This window comes from Polyodon spathula, chromosome 4, assembly GCF_017654505.1.
Source record: "Polyodon spathula isolate WHYD16114869_AA chromosome 4, ASM1765450v1, whole genome shotgun sequence".
Classification (NCBI taxonomy): Eukaryota; Metazoa; Chordata; class Actinopteri; order Acipenseriformes; family Polyodontidae; genus Polyodon; species Polyodon spathula.
Window position 1 is genome coordinate 15,690,756 of NC_054537.1, and position 23,571 is coordinate 15,714,326.

The following is a 23,571-nucleotide window of genomic DNA, read 5'->3' on the forward strand; positions in this document are numbered from 1 at the left end:
AGATAGTGAATTCAGATATTCTACACAGCAGAGGATGGCCAACTGAAACTATATACTGTAACCACACATACTAGTACAAGCATTTTTGCGCAATGACTCGAACCTGACTGCCTGAGCAACTAGAGGCTATATCTCAGGTTAAATTTTCCCACTTAGATAAAGTATTGTACTGACAATTGCTACAAAATGTATATATGTAAACTGTATATGGGGTGCAAGTTTTTGCAATGGGCTTTTCCACTTTTCTGTGCCTAGTAATGGGGTTTATGTGGAAACCAAATCTCAATGGGATTGTAACGATACAATATTTGAATAAAGGAAGAAATTAAAAATGTAATAGATTATACTGTACTGAGATCTGGTACAGTATGTATAGTACAGCACCTGCATTGGTGAGGAGTGTGAATGGAAAACAAACCTGTTTTTTGTGCTATTGTGCTTGTAAAAGGATAGGGGTTCAGAGAGCTTGTCTGAGACCATGTTGAGATCCAGTGTGACAAAGTTCATTCTAGCACTGGTTATTCCCCACTAATCATTCTGGGTAGCATGCCAGGGGACATGTTAGGGGGTGGAGAGACACTGCAGGGTGGATGTCTCTTAGCATTAGAACATGTGTGAGGTCGGGCGTGAGTGTCACTGCAGGCAGGATTTCAGGGACAACTAATTGCAATCTCCACTTCTCCAACTCCTAACACGACGCTAACTGCAGTTGGGAGGTGCAGAGTGACAGAAAACAGAAACATCAAAATGACTGAGCCGAGCACTAGAAAACAAGGGTTTAAAAAATGCCGGAGTGCCACTTTCAACATTGATGGCTTTAACTTCACAATAGGTAAGGAGCACTGCTTTACTGTTTGTTGTTGTAAGAGTGCAGATGGTGTCTTGTTAAATGGCAGTTGTGATGTTTTAAGGGTGTAATTGGTGCTAAGGAGATAAAGTGTGCCGTGCTGTGGATTAGTCATTCAAAAGGAGACTCTAATGATTTTGTTTTCTCCTAATACTGTACACTAAATTATACTATACACTAAATTATAATATTCTAGCATTCTTAATGTAACAATTACAATCAAGTATTTTAATGGTACAAACTAATTTAAAATGCTATACCTATTGATATTACATAACTGCTGATATGAAAAAAAAATGGGTTTAAGAATTATAATATTTTGTATAAATGTGTTACAAAAAAACCCTAACATACTCTCACATATTTATGCCTGGGTATTTCTGTAGTGTTTTCAATATAGGATATGCGATAAAAAGTGAAAGCTTTAACTGGTATCTTGTTGTTGTCATTGCTTTTGTTTGGTATCACAAGTCGATATGTCGTTATCCTTATGTTTTGCATTTACATGACTTTACTTAAATATACACCAACTCTCTCGTGCTGCTGTTTTTAATGAATTTGAGCATTTGATTGATGATATTTGAACTGTAATTATTGTAACTTGTGCCAATTTACAAATTACAATGCTTATGCAACTACAATGCTTAGAATGCGGGCTGCCATTGGCAACGGTGCTTCAGTTTCAACGAGAATTAACCAGGTAAATAAACATACAAATTAAATATAATTCAAAGTAATTTAAAAGTGACTAGACATGAATATACTTTTTAAACACACACACACACACACACACACACACACATATATATATATATATATATATATATATATATATATATATATATATATATATATATATATATATACTGTATATAAGGAATGTTATGCATAACACTACACAACAAAAAACAAAAATAAAATAGGAGTGACATTTTGCAGCATCTACACACCTTAAACGTCACTGCAAAGGATTCAAGATGATGTTTGCAGTTTTTCAACAGACATGTTCTGTGGAGTGATTACCATCGTCATGGCGACAGTGGGGAGGACGTGATGTCACACAGTGATCCAAAGCTACTGCAAACAAGTTATCCCCATGTATAGTTCTCACTGCCAGCTGGAAACCCAGTAGAGACCTCATTAATGGTGTCTACTCAGTAATTACTCCAACTTTCCACACGTCACATGCTCCGTTTGGAAACAGCCAAAGTGTTGGTTGCCTGGCACTAAGAAGCAAAATATGTGGTGCTCCCTGAGCAGTAGATTTCCAGCGTGTTGATATTAAAGGGTCTGTCAGAAGCATCACAGGGATTCATTAGCTGTAACTGAGTGTCCTCTCCAAGGGAATCAGAATGCCAAAGGAAAGAGGCTTTTTGTTAAAGGTTTTTATTGCATGAATTCTTGATTTACTAATTGTCTAACAGCTTTACTAACAGTTATACTTACCCTTTAACCAACCAATGAAGCTAGCACTCCTAATAGTAAAATAATAGTGATCCAATGCCTGAGGAAAACTAAATTCCCTGATAAAAGATCAGGGCCATCACATTAACTATCTCATTTTCTGAATGTTACTTATTTATTTTAATAAAACAATATCTTAGACACATGTTTCTTTTTTTTTGTTGACATTGTTATTGTTATGGAAGTTGGCAAATGTTGTTTAAGAAAAAGGATGTTAAGCTTTGCTTTGTTTCTTTTAGCAATCTTTAAACTACTGCCTTATTTAAAGCCCCCACGGGCTGTAAAGGTTTCCTATGTATTTAAATTAGACAGACAGTTGTCTCTGTTTTTCTTGTCTCTTTCCATATTAAACATTATATTTGGACATAAGCCTGGAATGTAAATGAATTTTCATTTTCACGGCGGAGCAGAGTGGAGTGAGTTACACTGAAGGCAGAGAGTAATAGTGCCCTTTTATTAAAAGAACTACAACAGCACCTCAGCACCCAGAATTATTTTCTCAGAATGCTTGCTCATTTGTTTTCTAAAATTGAAACTTCTGATATTACCGAGGTAGCACAAAACAACTAGTAAATTTTAAGCTTTGTAACAATTTCATGTTAAAACATACACAGACGTTTATTTTAATTTTATTTATTTTTTTGCTGTTGTCGTGACTACTGGATTTGGATCTGAAGCATGTTAAAGTCAGGCATAAGGTAAAAATCTTGGAATAGGAAAATTTATAGAATTAAAAAAAAATGGTATGCTGTACATCATGTAATGTTGAAAATACAGTATAAAAATGTCTGTTATCTACTCTGATAAATGCCAAGCAGAACAGGGTCACATGACTCATGCAAGGCTTTAGATTCAATGGTAAAAATCAAGTACAGCAGCAGTGATTGCATGAACACATCAACAATGAACTAGAAATGCACTTAGAGATGGCAATGAACAGGGATGAATAAGGCATGCTTAATAACAATTTGAAAATGTAGTGAAGACCTTGAATTGTATTAGCCTACGTATTATTTCTGCTTCTAGTTTTGTATAATTAAGTGTTTTTTTTATTTTCTCTTTAGATGGATTAATATGTTTCACATTCTCTGAGTCACTAATCAACTGCAATTTAACCAAATTAATTCCCCTGCAGAGCACTGTATTATGAACATGTCTTGCCTGTAAACAAAAAAAACAACTCTGCTTTACCATGGTTGTAAAGGTGTGCTTTTGTTTGAACACACCAAGACACAAAGATATTCAGCTGAACAGGTTGATCAGCATTCTGCAAAGTTGAGGGGGGGGGGGGGGGGGCTGTTTCATGGAGGTGAATTCATGTTGTATAGCACAGGGATACATGCCATGGTAGGAAACAAAGGTTTGGTTTAGATGCAAGAATAAAAAAGTCTCACATTTTGCCACACTATTTTGGTTCAACGCATTCAGCAATGTAGTTTTCATTTTTATTCATTTATTCTTTTACTTTTAATTCTTTTACTTTGTGCCCACAGAGCCAGCACAGGCACATCTCAATAGTGCAGCACAAATATAAAGAGAGACCCAAGTATACCATACTGAATAATAAACAATACAACAATGATACATCTAAGCAATACCAATAAAAACATGTATAGACACACATATACATACAGTACACAAATATACAAATATAAAACAAGTTCACCTCAAACTCAGATTACACTGAACAGCAGTTTTAAACCCAGAGAGGCTTGATAATGACACAGTGGAATCTGGAAGGGCATTCCATAACCCCAAGACTGTGCCAAAGAAAGAATAACTACACAACTCAATGTAAAAAGGACTAATGGTCAGAACAGCTCTGTGGAGAACTCTCAGTCCAGGTCTATTACAAGTACAGACTGGCACAGATGTAGAAAACAATGAATGCATGATGTATAGAAATGAACGGGAATAAAACAGGACCTTCTGCCACTTAATGGTTTGACAGAAGAGCGACTAAGAAAGTTTTCATAAGTAGAATCCCAATTCCAGTCATTCAATCAGAAGAGGTACAACTACAACGTTGTTCTTTCATCAAGCTGTGTTTAAATATATTGTGTTTTTAAAATATTCTTACCATTATGATGGTTTTCTTTTTTTTTTTTCTGGTCACTTTTTAAAATCTCCTTCAGAAAATTGGATGCGAAACCGAATGATGCAATTTGCATTATTCAACACTCATAATCGGGCATAGTTAGTACAGCAGTGCTTCAGCGCAGCGGCTCTTCCAATAAAGACTATGTCATCTGCCATTGCTAGTACTTGGGTAACAGTAGATAGGAGTTTATAACAGAGGTTTGCCTGCTCTGAGGAAAGAATCTCTCAGCTTATCTCAGCAGCCAATTAGCAACTGCTGTTAATACAGGAATGTTGACTCTAGGGTTATATATTGTTCTGTAGTATTATACCATAATAATGTTCAATAAAGCAAAATACAATTGTCTGAAATTTATTAACTTAAATCCTAGTCAACATTCCTATATTAACAGCAATTCTGGCAGCTGAGAGAAGCCCAGAGAGATTATTTCCTCAGAGGAGGCACGTCTCTGATATAAACTCTTATTTGCTATTAACCAAGTACCAAGCAATAGGAGATGATGTAGTGTGATGATCCCTGGTTTTAATTGGAGGAGCTACTCTGCTGAAGCACCACTGTACTGTACTGAACCTCCACTGGTCTGACTGCATTTAACATCTATTTTAATGCTTCTTATTAGTGTGAGTACTGAGCTATCTTGTCACTGGTATAATTTGTATCCTTTTCATTATGATAACAATCTGACAATCTCTGCCTCTTTTACTTTCGATTTGGTTTATATGGAGGCTTGCTGTAATCGTAGGGGTGCGATTCAGCACTAAAATATGGTACAGAGGCAGTAATCTGGATGCATGTTAACACATTCCCCAATATCCTTTATTCAAATGCTTCTTCTCTGGGGGCTCCAAAATAATTTGCAGGAAATTTGTGTTAAATAAACTATAACTATATTATAAGAAGTCATTTACAACAAATCATTTATTAATTTGTCCGGGACCATGTAGAAAATGTGTAGTATATGGAAATTAGTTTAATCCGAATTCATGTTAATGAGAAATATATACTCCAGATTTCATATACAGTTTGGTCCTGTATTTACAATGGAGTCACAGTTGTTTTTTGTAACACATTTGCTTCTTCATATAACATGTTTTGTAGTTGCTTGTTTCACTTCCTGAAGGTTTTTCCACTTACTGTACATGTAAGAGCAGTAATGTCTTAATACAATACTCAACACCACAGTTAATCGTGTTACACTAATTTTCCATTTGTCACTCAATTTCTGCTATAGTATACTAATACAGTTACTGCAGTGTATGAAGTGGGCTTGCTCAACATTTTTTTTTCAGAATGCAATTACCATGAGTGATAATTACTGGGCACACTACACCACTGAATGCACACCACATTGTGTCTAATAAAAAGGTCACACAAATACTTCAATTATAACTAGCTTTTCAAACCTGCTGCTTTAAAGGGCTTAATTTTCCTCAAAGAAATTACATTTAAATAGTTTGATTTAATGTGTATTCATGAGACGAGAACCATATTAAACTTTATTAATGAAATTTAAATCATTTTTGGTTTTCAATATAACCGTTACCTTTTTAGAATGTAGAATAGAATTACAGAACAACTTGCTATGGCCATGAACAATCATGTGATATAGCCACATATTCCAAAGAGTCCTCTCATGAAACATCATGGATTTATTTATTTTCTTTTTTTTTTTGGTGTGTATTAAATGTTGTTTATAAAGTATTATTTGATTTTGTATACTTTTTTTTTTTTATAACACTTTATATTTGGTTAAAGTTATAATGGACCCCTAAACTAAACAATCTATAAACATGTTATTAATTATGCTATTAACAATTATATAATATGATTAGAATTAATAAGGCTGTTATGCACTTTTGCCATTGTTTATTTTTTGCTCTAGTCTATAATCTCTTCTAATGGATATAGTCTGTCTGCCTGTCTTTTCAGGTCTGTCTTTGTCTGCCTGCCTCTCCAAGTCTATTGGACTGCTTTGTTTTTATTTTTGTTGTTATTATACACTTTTGCCACTTTTTTTTTTTTTGCTATTGTTTATAACCACATATAAACATATTTAATGTGTACTATTTACATAGTTCTCTCTCGAGCAGTAACACCACACAGTGAATATCCCTGTTTGCAAGGAGTCAAGTTAATGGTTACACTTTGTTGTACCAGAATACCAATGGTGAAACAACATGGTGCATTGAACTCCCAGCTCAGTACTAAAGACTCTGAGATGACTCTAGAGAATAACCACCCACCCCGCGGGCCCCAAACCCCCCCCCAAGGGTCAACAAACACTAAAGAAGTGATTTTACATGAAATTACCCCAACAGGTACTCCAGATAATAGCACAATGGGTTCCCGTGTCTAGATTTTCTACCTATTTCTACTGCAGTATGTATTATTCTCCATTTTGTTACTTAGTACTGCAGTTTGTACTAGCTATCAGTTGTTCAACCGCACAGACTGACAGACTGCCTATATAGTCAACAGTGTGTCTTCATGATTTTATTAAAAAACACTGTGATCCCACACTCCCCACCAATTGGCTATCTGTCTCCCCTGAAGGGGCTAGAAGTCTTTTAATCAACTTTTTTGTCTTCTGATATCCAAGTGAAAAACTGCTTGGAAAGGTTGGCTGCCTACTACTGCAGTTTGTGACTTTCTGACTTTCTTATGCCTGCTAAATCTAAATAATCAGCTCTTTTCATCCTGCTGCTCCATCTCTTATTGGTCAACACTGTGAGCCAATGATAAACCAAAGAAGACCAGTACTGGCCTTCAGCCAGCCAGCAGCAGTTCCAGATGGACCTAAAAGCGTACTTTAAATACACACTGTAGTTGTTTCTGACAGAATTAGTTATGTACAGATAGTTCACGCAGGACAGCACTGCATTATGGAAGACAGCTATCCTAAGCACTGAGTAAGCAATTACAACAACACGTCCTCTTCAGTGTCTGTGGAGCAACTCATTACTTCCACAAAACACACTGGCAGAACATTTTACAAATAAAAACAATAGTAACACAGTTCCTCTTTAGCCGGATGGTTGTGATTGGTGTTTATTGTCACTTTTCTAACTTTTCAACTTTTAACTTCTGGGTTAAAACAAGACATGTCACTCTGAACGATGATTATTGATATTTCATCTTTTTTAGTGATTAAAAAACACACTCCCAGACTGCCCTTCGCAATGACAGATCCAAGGATTTCAGGTTCAGTGAGTCTCAGTCACTTTCAGTCCTCTGTGATATCTGTGTTATTAAGAGTTGTCTCACATTGGTTACTGCCATGAAATATTATAAATTAAGCCTCATGCTAGCTAGCTCAGAGATGATAACCTACTTCAACAGTATAAAAAAAAATCAATAAAATAAAATAAATCTGTCAATTACTGTAAACATATTCATTACCTTTCCCAATTTATTTATTTATTTATTTTTTTTTTGCAATTTTCTCCTAGCATGACTGAATAAAGCTTACATAGAACGAGAATTGAAGTAGATGTCGTGTTGATTTTCATGTATATTAAGGTTGAGCATTGATGGAAGCATTGGTATATACAGTACAAGTGCTTCCTAAACAAAACCATATGAAGAAAAGAACATCACAAAACATGTTCATATTGAGTTAAACCACTTTCCATGAATCACCCTGAATATGGAACTATCTGCTCTCGTTGGGCAATGTGAACAAGTTTTTTGATTGTTGCTAAAGAAGATAAATGCTGTCAGCTGGGATGAACATGGGGTTCAAATATTCTTTCAAAAGTGAAATATTCAAATTGTAATATTCGAACATTGCTCCATTTTGACTTCTTTGGGGATACTGTACAGTAGATTGTGTGTCATTTATTTCAGAGGTCATTCACACATTGCTTTCCCTTGCATGTCATCTTCCTGATACAGTCATTTACAAATTCTGTTTTTTGAATGAACACGAACATGGCCGTTTTTGCCACCGAACACATTTCAAGCAGCGTTTGTTAGAATGTTTGAGGATTTCTCCCAGCATTAACATGTAGTTACATGCCAATAAAGCAGTAAAATAGGATTAGGTTATTTATAATTTAAATAGCTAATCTAAAAATATGTTTCTCTGTATGTTTGCTAGGTTTTCTTCAAAAACAGAAATGGGACAGAATTTGAACATTACACATTTTTTTAAAAACGATTTTAATGCTATTAACTTTATTGTAAGTTGATTAAAAAGAATACAACTGCAGATCAGAACAGTACTTAATAAACGTTTTGAATCTTTCTTTCAGTTGCAAATGAAACAGGAGAAACAAATGCACGCCCCCTTGCCAGATTTGCACGTGAGTATTTTTTTTCTTTTTTGCTTGAAGTGGTGGCTATATGCAAGCTGTTCCTTCTATAAAGCACACTGAACTTTTTGTCAATGTTCCCCTTGTATTTGTTTCAGATACACCAGTAAGCTGTACTTTTGTATGCTGTTTACATCCATTATGAGGAATTAATTGGCTATTAAAACAACAGTAAGCTTCAATTAATTGTAAAGTTGATGATATACTAGATATCCACCAGATGGCAGTAAAATACAGTACTTACTTCACCGTGAAACAAATTTTTTTTTTTGTTTGTTCCTGGGTAGTAAGTGTTATTTCCTAATTGCTTGTGTCAAAAGTATAGAAAATGGTTATTATTAAAATGACTACAAAAGATTTAGAACTGAGTATTTTTTCGAGAATCTCGAAAAACTACTCACTTCTAAATCTTTTGTAGTCATTTTTGTATTACTTTAGTATAAATACATGTTAATTTGGATTTGTTTTTTTCTGACTTTATGTGAACAAAAAGACACACATTTGCCCATTTTCCCGTTGGAAATAGTGATATTTTGAAATATCACTGTCCTGTTCACAAAAGCAAAGTTTGTGGGGAATAAAAGCCATTTACTATACTTTTGAGGCATAAGCAATTAGGAAATAACACTTACTACCCAGGAACAAAAATTGCTTTACATAGTGTAATATAATCTTTATTCATCAGACATCGGATCCCAGGGGCAATTCTCCAAAAGAGACCAGGGACAGATAGCCTTTGACACTCAACTAGGCCTCACACCACATAAAACTCATCACAAAAATATATTAAAAAAACCCTGTCACCTTTGCTATACTTGGAATGGAAATTGTCAGCTCTGTGCCATAAATGTGTCATTATAAGCTTTCTCAATAGTAACTGTAATTCAACACAGTACTAAATAATTTTATATCTACTGCTTAATCCATTCTGACATTTCATTTACACACATTTTCTAAGCAAGACATTATGCATCAGGTTTGACGCAGAAATGGGTTTTATATTTTACCTTAAATCTTTGTTGTTGCAGGGATGCTACTTTAGTCTCAAAAGATTATAAAGTATTTGTATCTGACAAGCCAAATTAAGTTCCAATGACATCTTGTTGAGCTGCGATCTCCTGTATAATCATGCTCCACACTTACTAATTATCAATATTTCTTATAAAAATTAATGGCATGTCGCCGTAACATTTTTTTACAAACCAAATGTACTGTAAACTAGCCATTTTTTTACCATAATTGTTATCCACTATTACCCACCCCCGCCCCACCCCCCTTTCATTTTTAAAGAAAACAGAGTATAAATAAGTCAAATAAAATGTATACATAAAACATACAGATTAAAAAGTATAACACAAAAATCTAAAAATTCAGAAGAAGCTCATGCACTCTTTCAGAGGTAACAATCACTGCTTCACCGGGGTAATCTTTCATACCATAGAGTCCTATGGTACCTCAATTAACACAAATATGTATCCATGTATTTATTTTAGGTTCCAAGTCCCAAAATACTCTGTGGAATGCCATCACTGCAGGGATCGGGATCAAGGACAAAGAGAAGAGGGGGATTGTCATTGACCCCCGAAGCCCAGAGGAAATCCTTGCAGATGAGCTTCCCTCTGTGGACAGTGCAGATGCCATGGAGAAGACAGCTATCAGGTCAGCCCTGGAATGACAAACCCCTTTCATTTCTCACATTCATCAAGCTTGTTTGGGTGACAGTGATAGTGAGAAGGTTTTTTCTTTTGTTTTTAAATATGATTTTCACTATGCTACGGTGTGTTTAGATGTGGGCTAATATAGAAAAAAAAACGTGTTATCTATCCCTCTCTATTGTTGTTTCTGCCCAGATCATTATTTACATTATTTGTTCTCTATTAAAGCAAAATCGTCCCTTTTAAAACCGCTTGTAAAATTTGTGAACTGAAGTCATTTGAAAAATGACCACTAGAGGGGTGTGAAGCTGTAATTTCAGTTGTAATTTTTCATTTCTAACTCCCAGGCAACAAATATCTCCTAGTAGTCAGCCCTGTAAATAACAGGTTTAGATAAAACAGGCAAGAAATTGAATGTGTAAAGTATGTATTTAACATGCAGCTGGCCACTTGATGTCCAGTTCTTGCCATTTAAATTGAGGTTAAAAACCACTGGTGTCAGGAGTTTGATCAAGACTTCTAGCATTGCTCAGCAGTGTTATCACTACAGTAGTGTTCTATAGGTCAAGACCTATAGCTTAGAACTATATATATGTCATATAATACGTATAAAGCTATATATATATCTTGCCAATACTATATATATAATATATATTATTTGTGTGTGTGTGTGTGTGTGTGTGTGTGTAGGGGAAATCATAGTTTAAGTCTGACTTCAGTAGAAGTCCTGACAGTTGACAAAAAGAAGTCCTGACTGTTGACACATTTAAACAGGGATTGCTATGAGATTGCGTGCAGCTGTTCCATGCTGTATGTCATGCATATTTACGTTGTAAATCTAGCATTTATGTCACAACTGTGTCCTTGCCAATTACTATTAAAGAAAATACCAATTATAGCTCATAATGTAATTATTAACCATAATAAACACAATACCTCAATAAGAACTTGTGATTCTGGTTGAATTATCCCTAGATTCATGATGAAAAGAGATTAACAATTAATATTATGTATGTTTAAGTATTTCAAATCAATCATAAATGTGTATTTGTTATAAGAAAGAAAGAAGCCTAACAATCCAAATTATTATTACATTTATTCATATTCTCAAAGGAAGAAGAATAAAGGTTAGGCTTCATAGTTAAATGCATATGTATAAAGAAGAAACAAATTAAAACATTCAAGGAAAAGTAACACATTGTTAAATGTTCATAATGAATACTTGATGTGCTCTTTGGTCATAGAGTTCTGCACTAGTGAAGCAGTCTTTATAGTTCATCATGCATTGTTCGGTTCAGTCACACATTACATATATATGCACCAGCTTCCACGTGGCTAAGTACACATGTGACGATATCAATATCATGGCTTCAGTTTAGTTACTTGTAAATGCACAATATAAGTTTGATACTTATTCTGTTGGTGTGATGTTTAAAACAAAGTCTACTTAACACGGCCATTCTCTCTGTACAAGTTAGCTGTGCAGCAGCGCAGTGCAGTATCTTGTCATTCCAGAGAGAGCCTATTTTCTCCAGGACAGCTTTGAAGATTACATCATTGTGTTGAAGATCTTAAGAGTTTATAAGTTGAGAGCAATGAGATGTTTTGAAGAAAGAACGCATCCAGAGAGAATCCATTGTCCAGAGAGAAGAGCAGAGAGAGTGAAAATCCTTGTTTTCAGTTTAAATAACATGATGCTTAGGCTTTTCCTTGTACTGTAAACAAATCCATGTCAGTCCTTTCATTGGCTAAAATTATTAATAGACAGTTGCGTGTCACATAAAAATGATGTGTTAGAAATGGAATGTATTCGCCTATTTTGTTATCAAAGGATTTTACATTTATCATTTAAATCTCCTATTCAATATAACTTTAGTTACATTCCTTGGAGAAGCATACAAATTTCAGTTTCATTTTCTATACAAAATTACGATTACAAACATATAAAACACGTCATAATACAATTAAAGGATAATATTCAAAAATAGTTATTAGTTTATAATATTCAATACACATTTAAAACACAATAAACACTTCAGATTTGTTGGGAAACTTACTTAATAACTATTAAACTTGTGTCCACAAGTTGTGTAATTAAAAATGATTCTTAAAGCATTTGAACTAACTTTTAACACAATAATGGTACCACTGCAGACAATCAGAGAGCATTTTGGAAGGTTAACTTCAAAAAGTTAACACCGTTTTTGTTCTATGCCTTATCTAATCAGCTTTGAAGTAACAACCCATTCCCCACAGCATGACACACAGACACGAGTCTCATTTAAATATCTGTAAAATGCTTATATTAAATTTCCTTGACATGTACTGTATATGTATCTGGCACTACATAAGTCATTATAAATTATGGTATAACAGAACGTGTTTTTTTTAATATTTGAATTGTCTTTTTCTTTGGAGAGCTATACAACTTTTTTGGTCAACAGGTTCAGACATATTAGGTTAATACATTAAAGATTGGTGTATTAAAGCATACTTACTTCCTTACAGCAATCTTACTAACTTCCTTACAGTAATGAATCTCCCCTTATCAGCTGATGAGTTAATAAGACTGACATCATCACGTCGTTCTTCTTTAAACAGTGTGGTTTGCAACGCGTGTCCAGCCCTTTTCTTTCAATTCAATTTAATGGGCTGAGCTCAAACTGAAGTTTGAATCATCCTTTTTATCTAAAAAAATTAATGAAATAAAAAAAAAATCTCTATTAAAATATATGCGACAATAGTTAAAGCAACCTAATGCCATATGACATATTTACCTGAACATTTTTTTTTTATGTTTGCTTAGGCATCCTCAGTGACAGTTTATATGGTTTCATTTTGTAATACGTACAGTACTTAGATAAAACTAAAAAAAACTGTTCTCAGCCATAGATTGCCTTTTCAACAACAGTCTAGAACAGTTATATAATATCCAACTTATTTTATTCATAAAAGTAGACTTTGAAAAAATGTTCTTAATTAACTGAATGAGTCAAAGCTTTGTGCATAGGGATCGTCATCCTGCATCTCTTAAAGAAAAGAGACACATATCGTAAAATTGTTTTGAAGTCAGGTGGAGGCTAGATTAAAGATATAGTGATGAGCACTGTTCACTGAGATTAAATACAGAATAAAAAATGCATTATTATTATTATTATTATTATTATTATTATTATTATTATTATTATTATTATTATTATTATTATTATTCAATATGATTAAATAATTTTCCTGCACAATATGTTATTGTGAAAAGAGGCATTCTGTAATATATGGATCAATGTTGCATAAAACTTTTCTGTTAAACAAACCAACTATAACTGTTCAGAGTCTCATGAACATTGAACATTGACTTATTGTATCAGACTTCTAAAAATTACAAAATGCAGTTTCAACCTTTTGGAATTTGGTCTGTAGCAAACATGATGCAAGTAAAAGGTTTTCATAAATCATTATTAGAATTGCAAAGACCTAAATGAATCATGTTATCTTATATTGTGTTTGACACTTCATGCTGTCACCCAGTCATTCCCATTGTTCCTCATTCTCTTAATCAACTTAAATGACCTTTTAATTAAAAAAAGAAACATTAGCTTAATAAATCACCCCAACATAATTACACTTCAAAAAAACCATTGAACTACTGTAGCAATTTCAGTTATCAATAACAATGTCAGTGGATCTTGGCTTTGAAGCTGTAATGTTACTATTGTATATCTGTCAATGTCACTCCATTCATTACATTTCAATCAATTATATTCCAATCCTTTGTACATGATTGCAATTATTTTCAGTCAGTGAGGAATGCATCTCAAATTTAGAAACAGGGAGACAGAAATTGTTTTTTCGACCAATGTAGTGAATTCCAACAAATGAACATTCCTATACTCAGCAAGAAAAGAAATATGTACAGTAGTTACAGGTTGGAATAGTTAAATCACAGCTTAACAGTGATTAACAGAGAGGTATTAAACAACAATGTTATTGGTATTCCATCTTTTTGCAAGTAGACTTTATTAGTGTTCGGAATGTAATACTGAATGTGATAAAACCAGTAATAGACTAGTATTGATACATTGAATGTGATTCATGTGATGAACTGTCTATTAGTTTGACATTCTTTGATTAATCCACAGCTTTCAGTTGGATTTGCAATATAATCAATAAAAAGATCAAAGATCTTAGCATTCCCATTATTGCTCTTAACCTAACTGTACTGCTTTAACAACTCTGCAGCATTTCATGAGCAGTAACTTTGCAATAGCACTGCAAATTACCCATATACTGACAATACAATACTTACCCATATACAATACTTAAAATGTTTGTAGGGATATAGTAAATGGATTTAAGCATCAGTGGCTCTAAACACTGCAACAGTTTATAATTAAACCTTTCGGCACCAAGGTAATGAAAAATAAACATCTAAAGGCATATGTGTGTCTCTTGTAAATCTCTATCTGTAAACCTTTTAGATCAAGCAAACAGACCACACTGTGTCCAAAACATGGCATTATACATGTAAGTCAGCAGTGACTGGGACTGACACCCACCCAATCCTCACAGCAAACGAGAGAGATCCCTGCTTCCATTAATGAATCAAAATAGATGAAAAAGACTTGTATCCCAGGAATCAACTTTAATGGCAAATGCCAGGTCTGCACTTGCCAGCAGAGGGTGTAACACTACAGTGTAAAAGCCTGAACAATGCTTGTAAAAGTGAAACAGCATATCTAACACCGGTACTAGGCCAGTTCTGTAAATATCTGTACTTTCTTTTTTTACCTCTTTAATTCTGTCTGATTTCATACAGGGCTTCAAACAGACTTATTCTATACTTCCTTACAAAGTGCCTTGTGCTGTAGCTGCTTTTGATACCATGTCTGAGGACTTGTGGAACCGTTAGTACTGAAGAAACTGATTTTACAAAGCTCCAATGGGTAGTCCACTGTTTATCTTACTTAAAATAATTTAAATGCATGAAACCTTCTTATCATTATGTGGCTACATGTGGTGACAGTCTGGTTGTGGGGTGCCATGCCCCCAATGGAAGTCTGTCTCTGCTTGAAAAGTGTATGTGTTCTGTGTGCCAATGCACATAACAAAGTAAACCCATTCACGACAGTTATTGTCTCATACACAGGTGTTTACCATCCTATAACTCTATGTTAGTATTGGCTACATCTATGAAAAAACGTGCGCCTTTCCAGCAAAATTAAAGCAGAGAAATCACACTTCGATGGCTCCTTTAATATTTAATGCATACATTATTTATTTGAATATTTTTTACATTTCTTATGGTAGATGTCAACCAGACTGAGACAGATCAATATTCAATCAATTACACCAACACTAATGTTACAAAGCTTGAAAGAAAAGGCTAAGGGGAATTTATATTTAAAGCTTTGTAACATCAATGCTTTGTTTTCTTTTTAGAGTTAGTAACTGAGTAAATGTTTTGCGAATATACGCTGTACATCAATGTAATATACCGAGCATCAAAAGAAATTTATCACTATTATAACGAGAAAAAAAAAGGTATGTAAATGATGGACATTGACAAAATGTTTTTGGTTTCTTTTTAATGGCTCGATCATTCATCCTTGACCATGACACATTTGAGTGATTATGACTGAAGCATATGCACTTAATCACCTAATTAGTGATACAGTTGATTGGACACTGGATATGGAGTGATTTCAGCTGTTGAATTGCAAGCTTGAATAAAAGCAATAAGAAAATCTCAGAAAAAAAAAAACAATATGCCGTGTCTGTCAAGAGAGCAGCACCTTCGTGCGATCGGCACACTCTGTCAATGACAGGCCATGAACTGGGAGACCAAGAGTCACAACACCTGTCCAAGATCGACAGATCATTTTGCAGCATCTTCGTGATGTCAATTGTTAATCAACACAATACAAAATCACTGCACCTGCTCTAAAACAGAGTTTGTCATTTTTCGATCACATCTAGTGAATTTTATCCAACTATAAGTGATAAGTTTCTTTTGATGCTCAAATATAAGTGATACGTTTCTTTTGATGCTCAGCATACATACTATGAAATAGTTTAAGTAATTTATTTTGTATTATTATTTTATGATGTGTCATAGAAAGCAGGAGCTGTTCCCAGCCGAACAGAGGAAAGGCCATTACATTGATAATATCTATTTGTGTAAATTCCCTAACCTATATTCCCCCCTTTGACCGTTTTTCTGTTTAAGTCTTTCTGAGTCTCTGCTGTCATGTTATTATTTTCATTAAGATCATGTAGTCTTCTAATTTTCTTTTTTTTAAAAAAAAAAGCATCACAATCAAACCATTTGCACAGTATATGATGTTAATATTCGACAAAAAATGATTGACTCTGTGGTAAACGATTTGACCATCTGCTGTATATAGTCACTTATTTGACCTTCAGTGCAATAGTTTACACTAAAGACATCAATTACAATGCACATTATTTATTTACTATTAGGCCCTTGAAGTTTGCATCCAAATTGGTTTGGGCTACAGCCAGTCAGTAGTGCCTTCTGAAGTCACAACTCAAGTTCAGTGTAATGCTCCAGTACCTAAACCTGTGATCTTTTAACCCATTGCAGTACCTTTATTCATTGAACGTCAGGCACTTCAGGTCCATTTTATTTTCACACATGCTGTTTAGTTTAAACGTGCTGTTTAAAATATATATTTTTTCAGAGTAAGACAGGTTTAAAAGGCACTGAATCAAAAAAGGCACTCAGTACTGTATCTACAGCCAAGCCCCACCCCTTGTTCGCTGTATTTTTCATATACCTCTTTATAGACGAGCATACTGATAAATCTTCGCCTGATCACTTGTTTTTGTCACCAAACTCCTCAACAATGCGATCCAAGTCATTATTTTACTACTATAATATCTCAGAAAGCTGTGCAAATGTCCGACATAGGACCGCAAAGGGTTAAAATAGTTCTAAAATGAAAACTTGGATTTTTGTCTTAATGAACCAGAAACTTAAAAATTGGAACCTGGCGTTGAAAAAAATACAATGTCTGAGACCTATACTTCCTGTTCCATTGCTACAGTACAACATACATTAGAATGGCTTTTCAGTTCATTCAATATAGCATTTTTCAAAGATACAAACATGAAATAAAATGATGGGTGTGAGTTTTTTTTAAACTAACAGCTAACCATTTTTGGTTCAGTTTTAAACTTTTATTAAACAGATATTGACTGTAGGCGGCTATGTGGTCCAGTGGTTAAAAAATCCTGGCTAACTCACTGACTCATTGTGTGACCCTGAGCAACCTCCTTGTGCTCCGTCTTTTGTGTGTTATTGTATGTGACTCTGCAGCTGATGCATAGTTCACACCCCCTAGTTTCTGTAAGTTGCTTTGGATAAAGGTGTCTGCTAAATAAACAAATAATAATGTTATAGACAAAAAATGTCCCTTTGGGTTGAAGTGAACAATTGCGCCTCCCTCTGCTAATCTGGACATATAAGCCACTGGAGAATGTTGTTTTAGATAGATAATGTCTTGAGAAATGCTATGAAAGACACCATGGGCCAGATCTTCGCACAATCCCCTTGCTAAATTTGTGCCTCGCAAAAAATAGTGCTTTGGCACAAAATGAGAGATATTCCAAAATGGCACAAAGCAGTTGCGAGACATTGGAATATAGCAGTTTTTTGAGCAATTCGCAAATCTGTTTGTGCCTCGCAAAACAGTCTGCAGATTCACTACAAATATAGTAGCTGCTCACAACAGCCAAGAAAGAATGCAGAATGATGGACAGTCACCATTAGTAATACGACAAGCTGCTATCATTGGTGTTGCCACAGTATGTACCGATATGACAGCAGACGAGACCACACAATATATCGTGCACACATACATACTGACCATGCAAATACACAATTGGCTCCATAGCTAGACGTCGAGTTTTCAAATTAATGAACTGATAACGCCACTGTTTTATTGAATAAGGACAGTATTGTATCACAAGGAAATACTATATTGGTTTCTTGAAAGGCCAGCTGATCCGACATAGCTGTATGGTTTTTGAAGTAAATTTTTTTTTTAAAAGTCTTTGGATACTGTCTGTTTTTTTTTTTTTTTCGGAATGATTTTTTTTATATATATATAAGTCATGCCATGACAAAGTCTACTGTGGTAGCACACTCTCTGATTTATAAATGTAAGGAGTTCATTCACCTGCAAAGTAAACATCAATCAAGCATTTTTATATACACAATACACAGAAATGCATTGTTTATTCTTTCTACTCACCCAGTTGAACATCATGACTAAGCCCAGTTTGTAAGGTTTTGAGTGTCGCCAGAATGGATTTTTTTTCATTATGACATTTTTTTTGTAATAATAATAATAATTAATTCTAAATACGCTCCTAAAATGTTAATTGTAGCCTTCTATGATTTCTCAGTAAATGAACAGTCTCTGTACAATTAGCAACATTGACATTCAGCAGACTGGACAGCAGCATAAAAACTGCCAGAAATTGCAGTTAACAGAACTGTTTGTCCTGCCTCAGCTAACTTATGATTGGACTGCTGCAGAGAAAATAAAGGTCTTTGATTGGTTGATTGTATCACCTGTCTGGCTTTAGTAAAACGTTAGCATCCCTTTCACAGCAGGAGTGCCCTGACGGTGATTTGCTCTCTGAACTGCTGCTGCCCACCCCTACACCTGTAATACGCAGCAACCTATGGAATAGCCAAATAAAGCAATGGGCCACAAGATGGATGTATGACGTATTTATACAATTAACTCAGTCCTTTTATAATCATTATTCTGCGCGTCACAAACCTGGTTTTGTGCTAGATGCATACCTTCAAATATACCAGGATCACGCATATTGTCGGCCACTCCCCCCATATTGCGTGATGCCTACATTTTATTTCTGCACAGGGCAGAATGGATTGTGACGTGCAAAAGGACGTTTCGAATATGGCAACTTGGCACATTTGCGACTCTCATACCCCTCTGCGCGGTGTGCAAACCTTTTGAAGATCGGGCCCCATGAGATTTATTTATGGGATATTCAGCCTCCACAGTTTATTGTAATTTGTCATTCCAAACCCATAGAAAATACAGTAAAGCAGCAAGCAGTCACAATGAGCAAGCTATGTAATATGTGCTTAAAGGAAAAAATCATTTGTCCTGTAATATATTTACAGCACAGCTGTACATACAAAATGATGACATGCCCTTGGATATTGAGATTATAATACAGTGATTCCTGTAATGCAGAGGAAGGGACCATGATGTACTGCACTTACTGTAAATCCCCATTAAAATAGCTGTTTTCTTGTGAGGCTTTTTCAAACTCTCCTAATGTAATGCATTATTTTGTTCTAAAAATTATCAACATGTTGGGTAAGAGGAAGGTCATCATTTTTATTCAGAACGCTTCCTTTGCTGTCATTAAAATGTTTAATGAATCAACTGAAATGCTTGATGGAAGAGGGTTTTTTCACCACTCTACTGTCATGCATAAAAATAAAATACGAGTAATCTCTCTTTTTAAATAGGAAGTCTCTAGTAATATATATTCATAGTGTAGTGATTGTGTTTCGCCTTGTGTTGTATTTTGATCAAGAACAGAGGCCCTACAGCTGTGGGAGTTACACAGAGCCAGTGGTCTTTTCAATATTGTTAATACATGGAACCAAGTTCTACTTGAAATTTATGTTTTGTAGTTCCTATTTCAATAATATACGAAGGACACATCTGCCACCATAGAAACAGAAACAATATATACAATATTATGCATAACCTGTAACCTGTAACCTGTAACCTGTAAGAAAAGGTTATGGGCGGATTCTCCTGCAGAAAAGCTACCAAGTTTACAATTCTTAAAACACAAATACATAATTAATAGAAGTAATTTATTTTTGAGCTTTTTAATTGTGATAATGCAGTTGCTATTTTAATGTCCTGTCTTTGGAATGACCATGCACATTCAACCCAGCAAGAATTAAATATGTGCTTATAATAAAAATAATTAGTTTGGAATGCATTACTTCACAAAGGTATGAAGCATTAGCTCAATCTCAGTTATTTTTTAAAGTTTTTGTTTCACTTAAAGCTATAATTTCTAGAGCAGCAATACGTTTATCAAGCAGGGTCATCACACTGTACATACAAGGCTTCTACCCGGGTCAGGGACATGTCAAATGCTGTATTGCAGACATGTCTTTGAACATGTAAGATATAAACCCCAGGTTATTCTGAGGGCTTAGGTTGGCCAGGAAGTCCTCGGCTCACCGTGCACCAGCGACCCCTGTAGTCTGTGTGTGAACTAGCCTTAGAATGGCCAGTGTGCTGAGCGCAAGGGGAAGGACATGTGGTAGGGTGGATCCTGTTGGCAGATACCTTGTTGAGGGTTGGCAGAAATAGGGTTAATTTCTGTCCCTGCCAGAGAAATGTGGCGGTGTGGCTGTCAGTCAGAGCACAGGTATAATTAATTTTGTTACATATAATTGATGTCACCTGCATGTAGCAGTCTGGTATTTAAACAGGACAAAATGTTTGTTTAGGGCAGTCTGTGTGCAAGAAGAGTCTGTCAGTCAGAGTAAGGTACTGTGTAAACCTTTGTGTGTCATAAGAATTCTGCAATAGGTAAATGGCTTAGCTGTCCAATACAGTTAGAACTGGAAATGAAAAGGAATATTGTAGTACTTCAGGTGGGAGTTAGGTTTTGTTTTTGTTTTGTTGTTTTTATTTTTATTTTTGTAAATAATAAAATCTGAACGAAAGTTCTTTAAAAAATAACATTCTTGTCTTTGGGTCTGCTTCAAAAGGGTTAGCGAACCTTTTAAAATAAGTGTAATCTTTCACACTGAAATATACTACTATGCGGTAAATCTATGTTCCTTAGTAGCTATTGCCTGACCCACACACAATTTGTCTTCGTTTACACAGTTTACTATTGTAGTTTAAACTATACTCAGATATAGTAGTCAAAGATATTTGTCATCGGAGATGCCATCATCACTCATAATAGTAATTGACTTCAGTGTACCTACTTCAAAGAAAACTGTCCCACAACCACAATTAATTTAGACCATCAAATGTTAATTAAATCTGGTAGTTTATCTTATATGGATATATATATCTATATATCTATTATATATATATATATATATATATATATATATATATATATATATATATATATAATAACATGTTTAACAAAATAGCGGTTAAAGTATTTAAAATATCATTTAGTTTATAAACAAAAACAATGATAGTGTTTCAGCTGCAATCATTTCGTTGCTACTGTTAAGAACAGAGTTTGCAATGTAATTACTTCTGAACTATTATCTGTGTGATTTGCAGGAGGAATTTTCTTTGGTGAGTTCTTGGTTCAAACTTGCATTGCATCAGCGTTATTGGGATACTTGACCTTCAGTGCTCTCATTCTGCAATTTGATGAGCAGAAGCACACCAGAGGAATTGCACTATTTGATACAGATAATGCATACTCCCTGTTATTTGTTTGATAATGGTGCACAGAGTTCTAAGAAACCTAATTTTCCACTTCACTGCAGACAGACACCTATAAGAGAAGTGATAGACGCTGAATATGATACAGAATCATGTTTTACCGCCTGAGTATACCTTGAAGAAGTCAGGTTTATTTCCCAAAATAAATGATGTAGTTTAATTAAAAAAATAAAAAAATCCATTCTGAAAACAAGTGTCCCTCTATTTTCTTTCAAAGTATGCATTGATATACTTGGTGTAGACAAAGTACTATCTCCCACTAGGTTGAAGACCTACAAAAACAAATTAGAATGTATTTTAAATCAAATTAATGAAGAAAAGATTATCTGAAATGTATTCTGACATGCATATTGTCCAAAGTATTTTTAAAACTTTCATTTTCATCGACTTAGTCACCCATCAATAACGCAGAGAGCTTTCCAGTCGTGACAGAGTGCAGCAGTCAAAAGAAAGCCCATGTCATTTCATCCTCCTTCATATCTATTGTGTTCTATAACATTCAGAGGAAAGAAATGTTCACAGTTTCTCAAGATCATAATCCAGACAGAATCACAGATGTTCCACCTGATGTAATCCCTAGTCCATCTCAAACATTCACCACGTTGTCTCCAGATCATAATCCAGACAGAATCATTGATGTTCCACTTGATGTAATCCCTAGTCCATCTCAAATGTTCCTGGATGTGCCACACTTTGGGACACTTTCATAAATGAGAGGCATGACATTGAGTTGCCCTATTATGTCCCCTGTGTCCCCTCATTAACCAATTTCTAATTGTTCTCTGCACCATTACACTTTACAATGATCATGTGCAAACACATTGAATTGACTTATAAATGGTCTATTTTGAGGGTCTAATTAATAACCTCAGTGCAAAGCTCCTCTTTGTTGAAAATCATATATTTGAGCAGTATATATTGTGACCGGGCTGGTGCACGCTGAGTAACCAGACCAGGTAATTCCAACAAATGTCAAGGTTTATTATGGGGTTTTCACATGTAGTTCAACAACTCTTCAGTGCAAATGCAATGAGGTTTCAAAACACAAAATACAGCTCCCAGCAGCAATCGAGGAAAACAGTTAAACTCAAGTCAGTCTAAGGAAAACAGAATAATTAAGTCAAACCTTAGGTAGGAGAGGAGATTGTAGATCCAGACAGCCTCCTTGTATGATGAAAGTAGGGATTGCAAAAAGGAATCAGAAGGTTCGAATCCGTGTCGGCTCTATCAAAGCAAAAGGTTTTGAATCAAAGGGTCAAAGCCTCATCTGAACCTAAATTCCCACGCCATCAAGCTTTTCGTTAGTCCTGTCCCATATCATCGCACCAGAGATGGGATGATGATACCTGTTGGATGATGGTGAAAACTGCTGTTGAAACAATGGTCTTATGCGTCTCCGTCTGGTATTTAATGACAGCTATATTACTGTCTGAACCGACGTGCACTGAAAAACAAGTATTAAGGCATTGCTGTGTCAGCCAGAAATTATATATATATATTTATATATATTATGAATAAACGTAGTGTAAAACAGCGTTGTGTTTTAAATAGTTTGACAATAGGTGACATTCATTAAAACGTTCTCGAATTAATATGCAGCAGTATCACATGTTTATAGATTGTTATAATTGGGAGACATGGGATTGCAGTTCGCGGTCAAAGCAAGATGTATATCAAT

At 34.8% G+C, this 23,571-nt stretch overlaps 1 protein-coding gene across 1 annotated transcript; it reads left to right on the forward strand.

The window, feature by feature from the left end:
* The first annotated feature begins 663 nt into the window (after positions 1-663).
* LOC121313772 (calcium/calmodulin-dependent 3',5'-cyclic nucleotide phosphodiesterase 1C-like) lies at positions 664-10,400 on the forward strand. Its single transcript, XM_041246567.1, has 3 exons — positions 664-832; positions 8,666-8,716; positions 10,219-10,400. Exons 1-3 carry the CDS (start codon positions 748-750, stop codon positions 10,398-10,400), a joined length of 318 nt encoding a protein of 105 aa, XP_041102501.1. The 5' UTR covers positions 664-747.
* The last annotated feature ends 13,171 nt before the right edge of the window (positions 10,401-23,571 follow it).

What these genes read in the sequence shown, in the direction of transcription:
- LOC121313772 (XM_041246567.1), top strand. Translation starts at nt 748, where the DNA reads ATGACTGAGCCGAGCACTAGAAAACAAGGGTTTAAAAAATGCCGGAGT. An exon ending in TGGCTTTAACTTCACAATAG is followed by an intron (nt 833 to 8,665) that starts GTAAGGAGCACT and finishes TCTTTCTTTCAG; the next exon opens with TTGCAAATGAAACAGGAGAA. An exon ending in CCCCCTTGCCAGATTTGCAC is followed by an intron (nt 8,717 to 10,218) that starts GTGAGTATTTTT and finishes TATTTATTTTAG; the next exon opens with GTTCCAAGTCCCAAAATACT.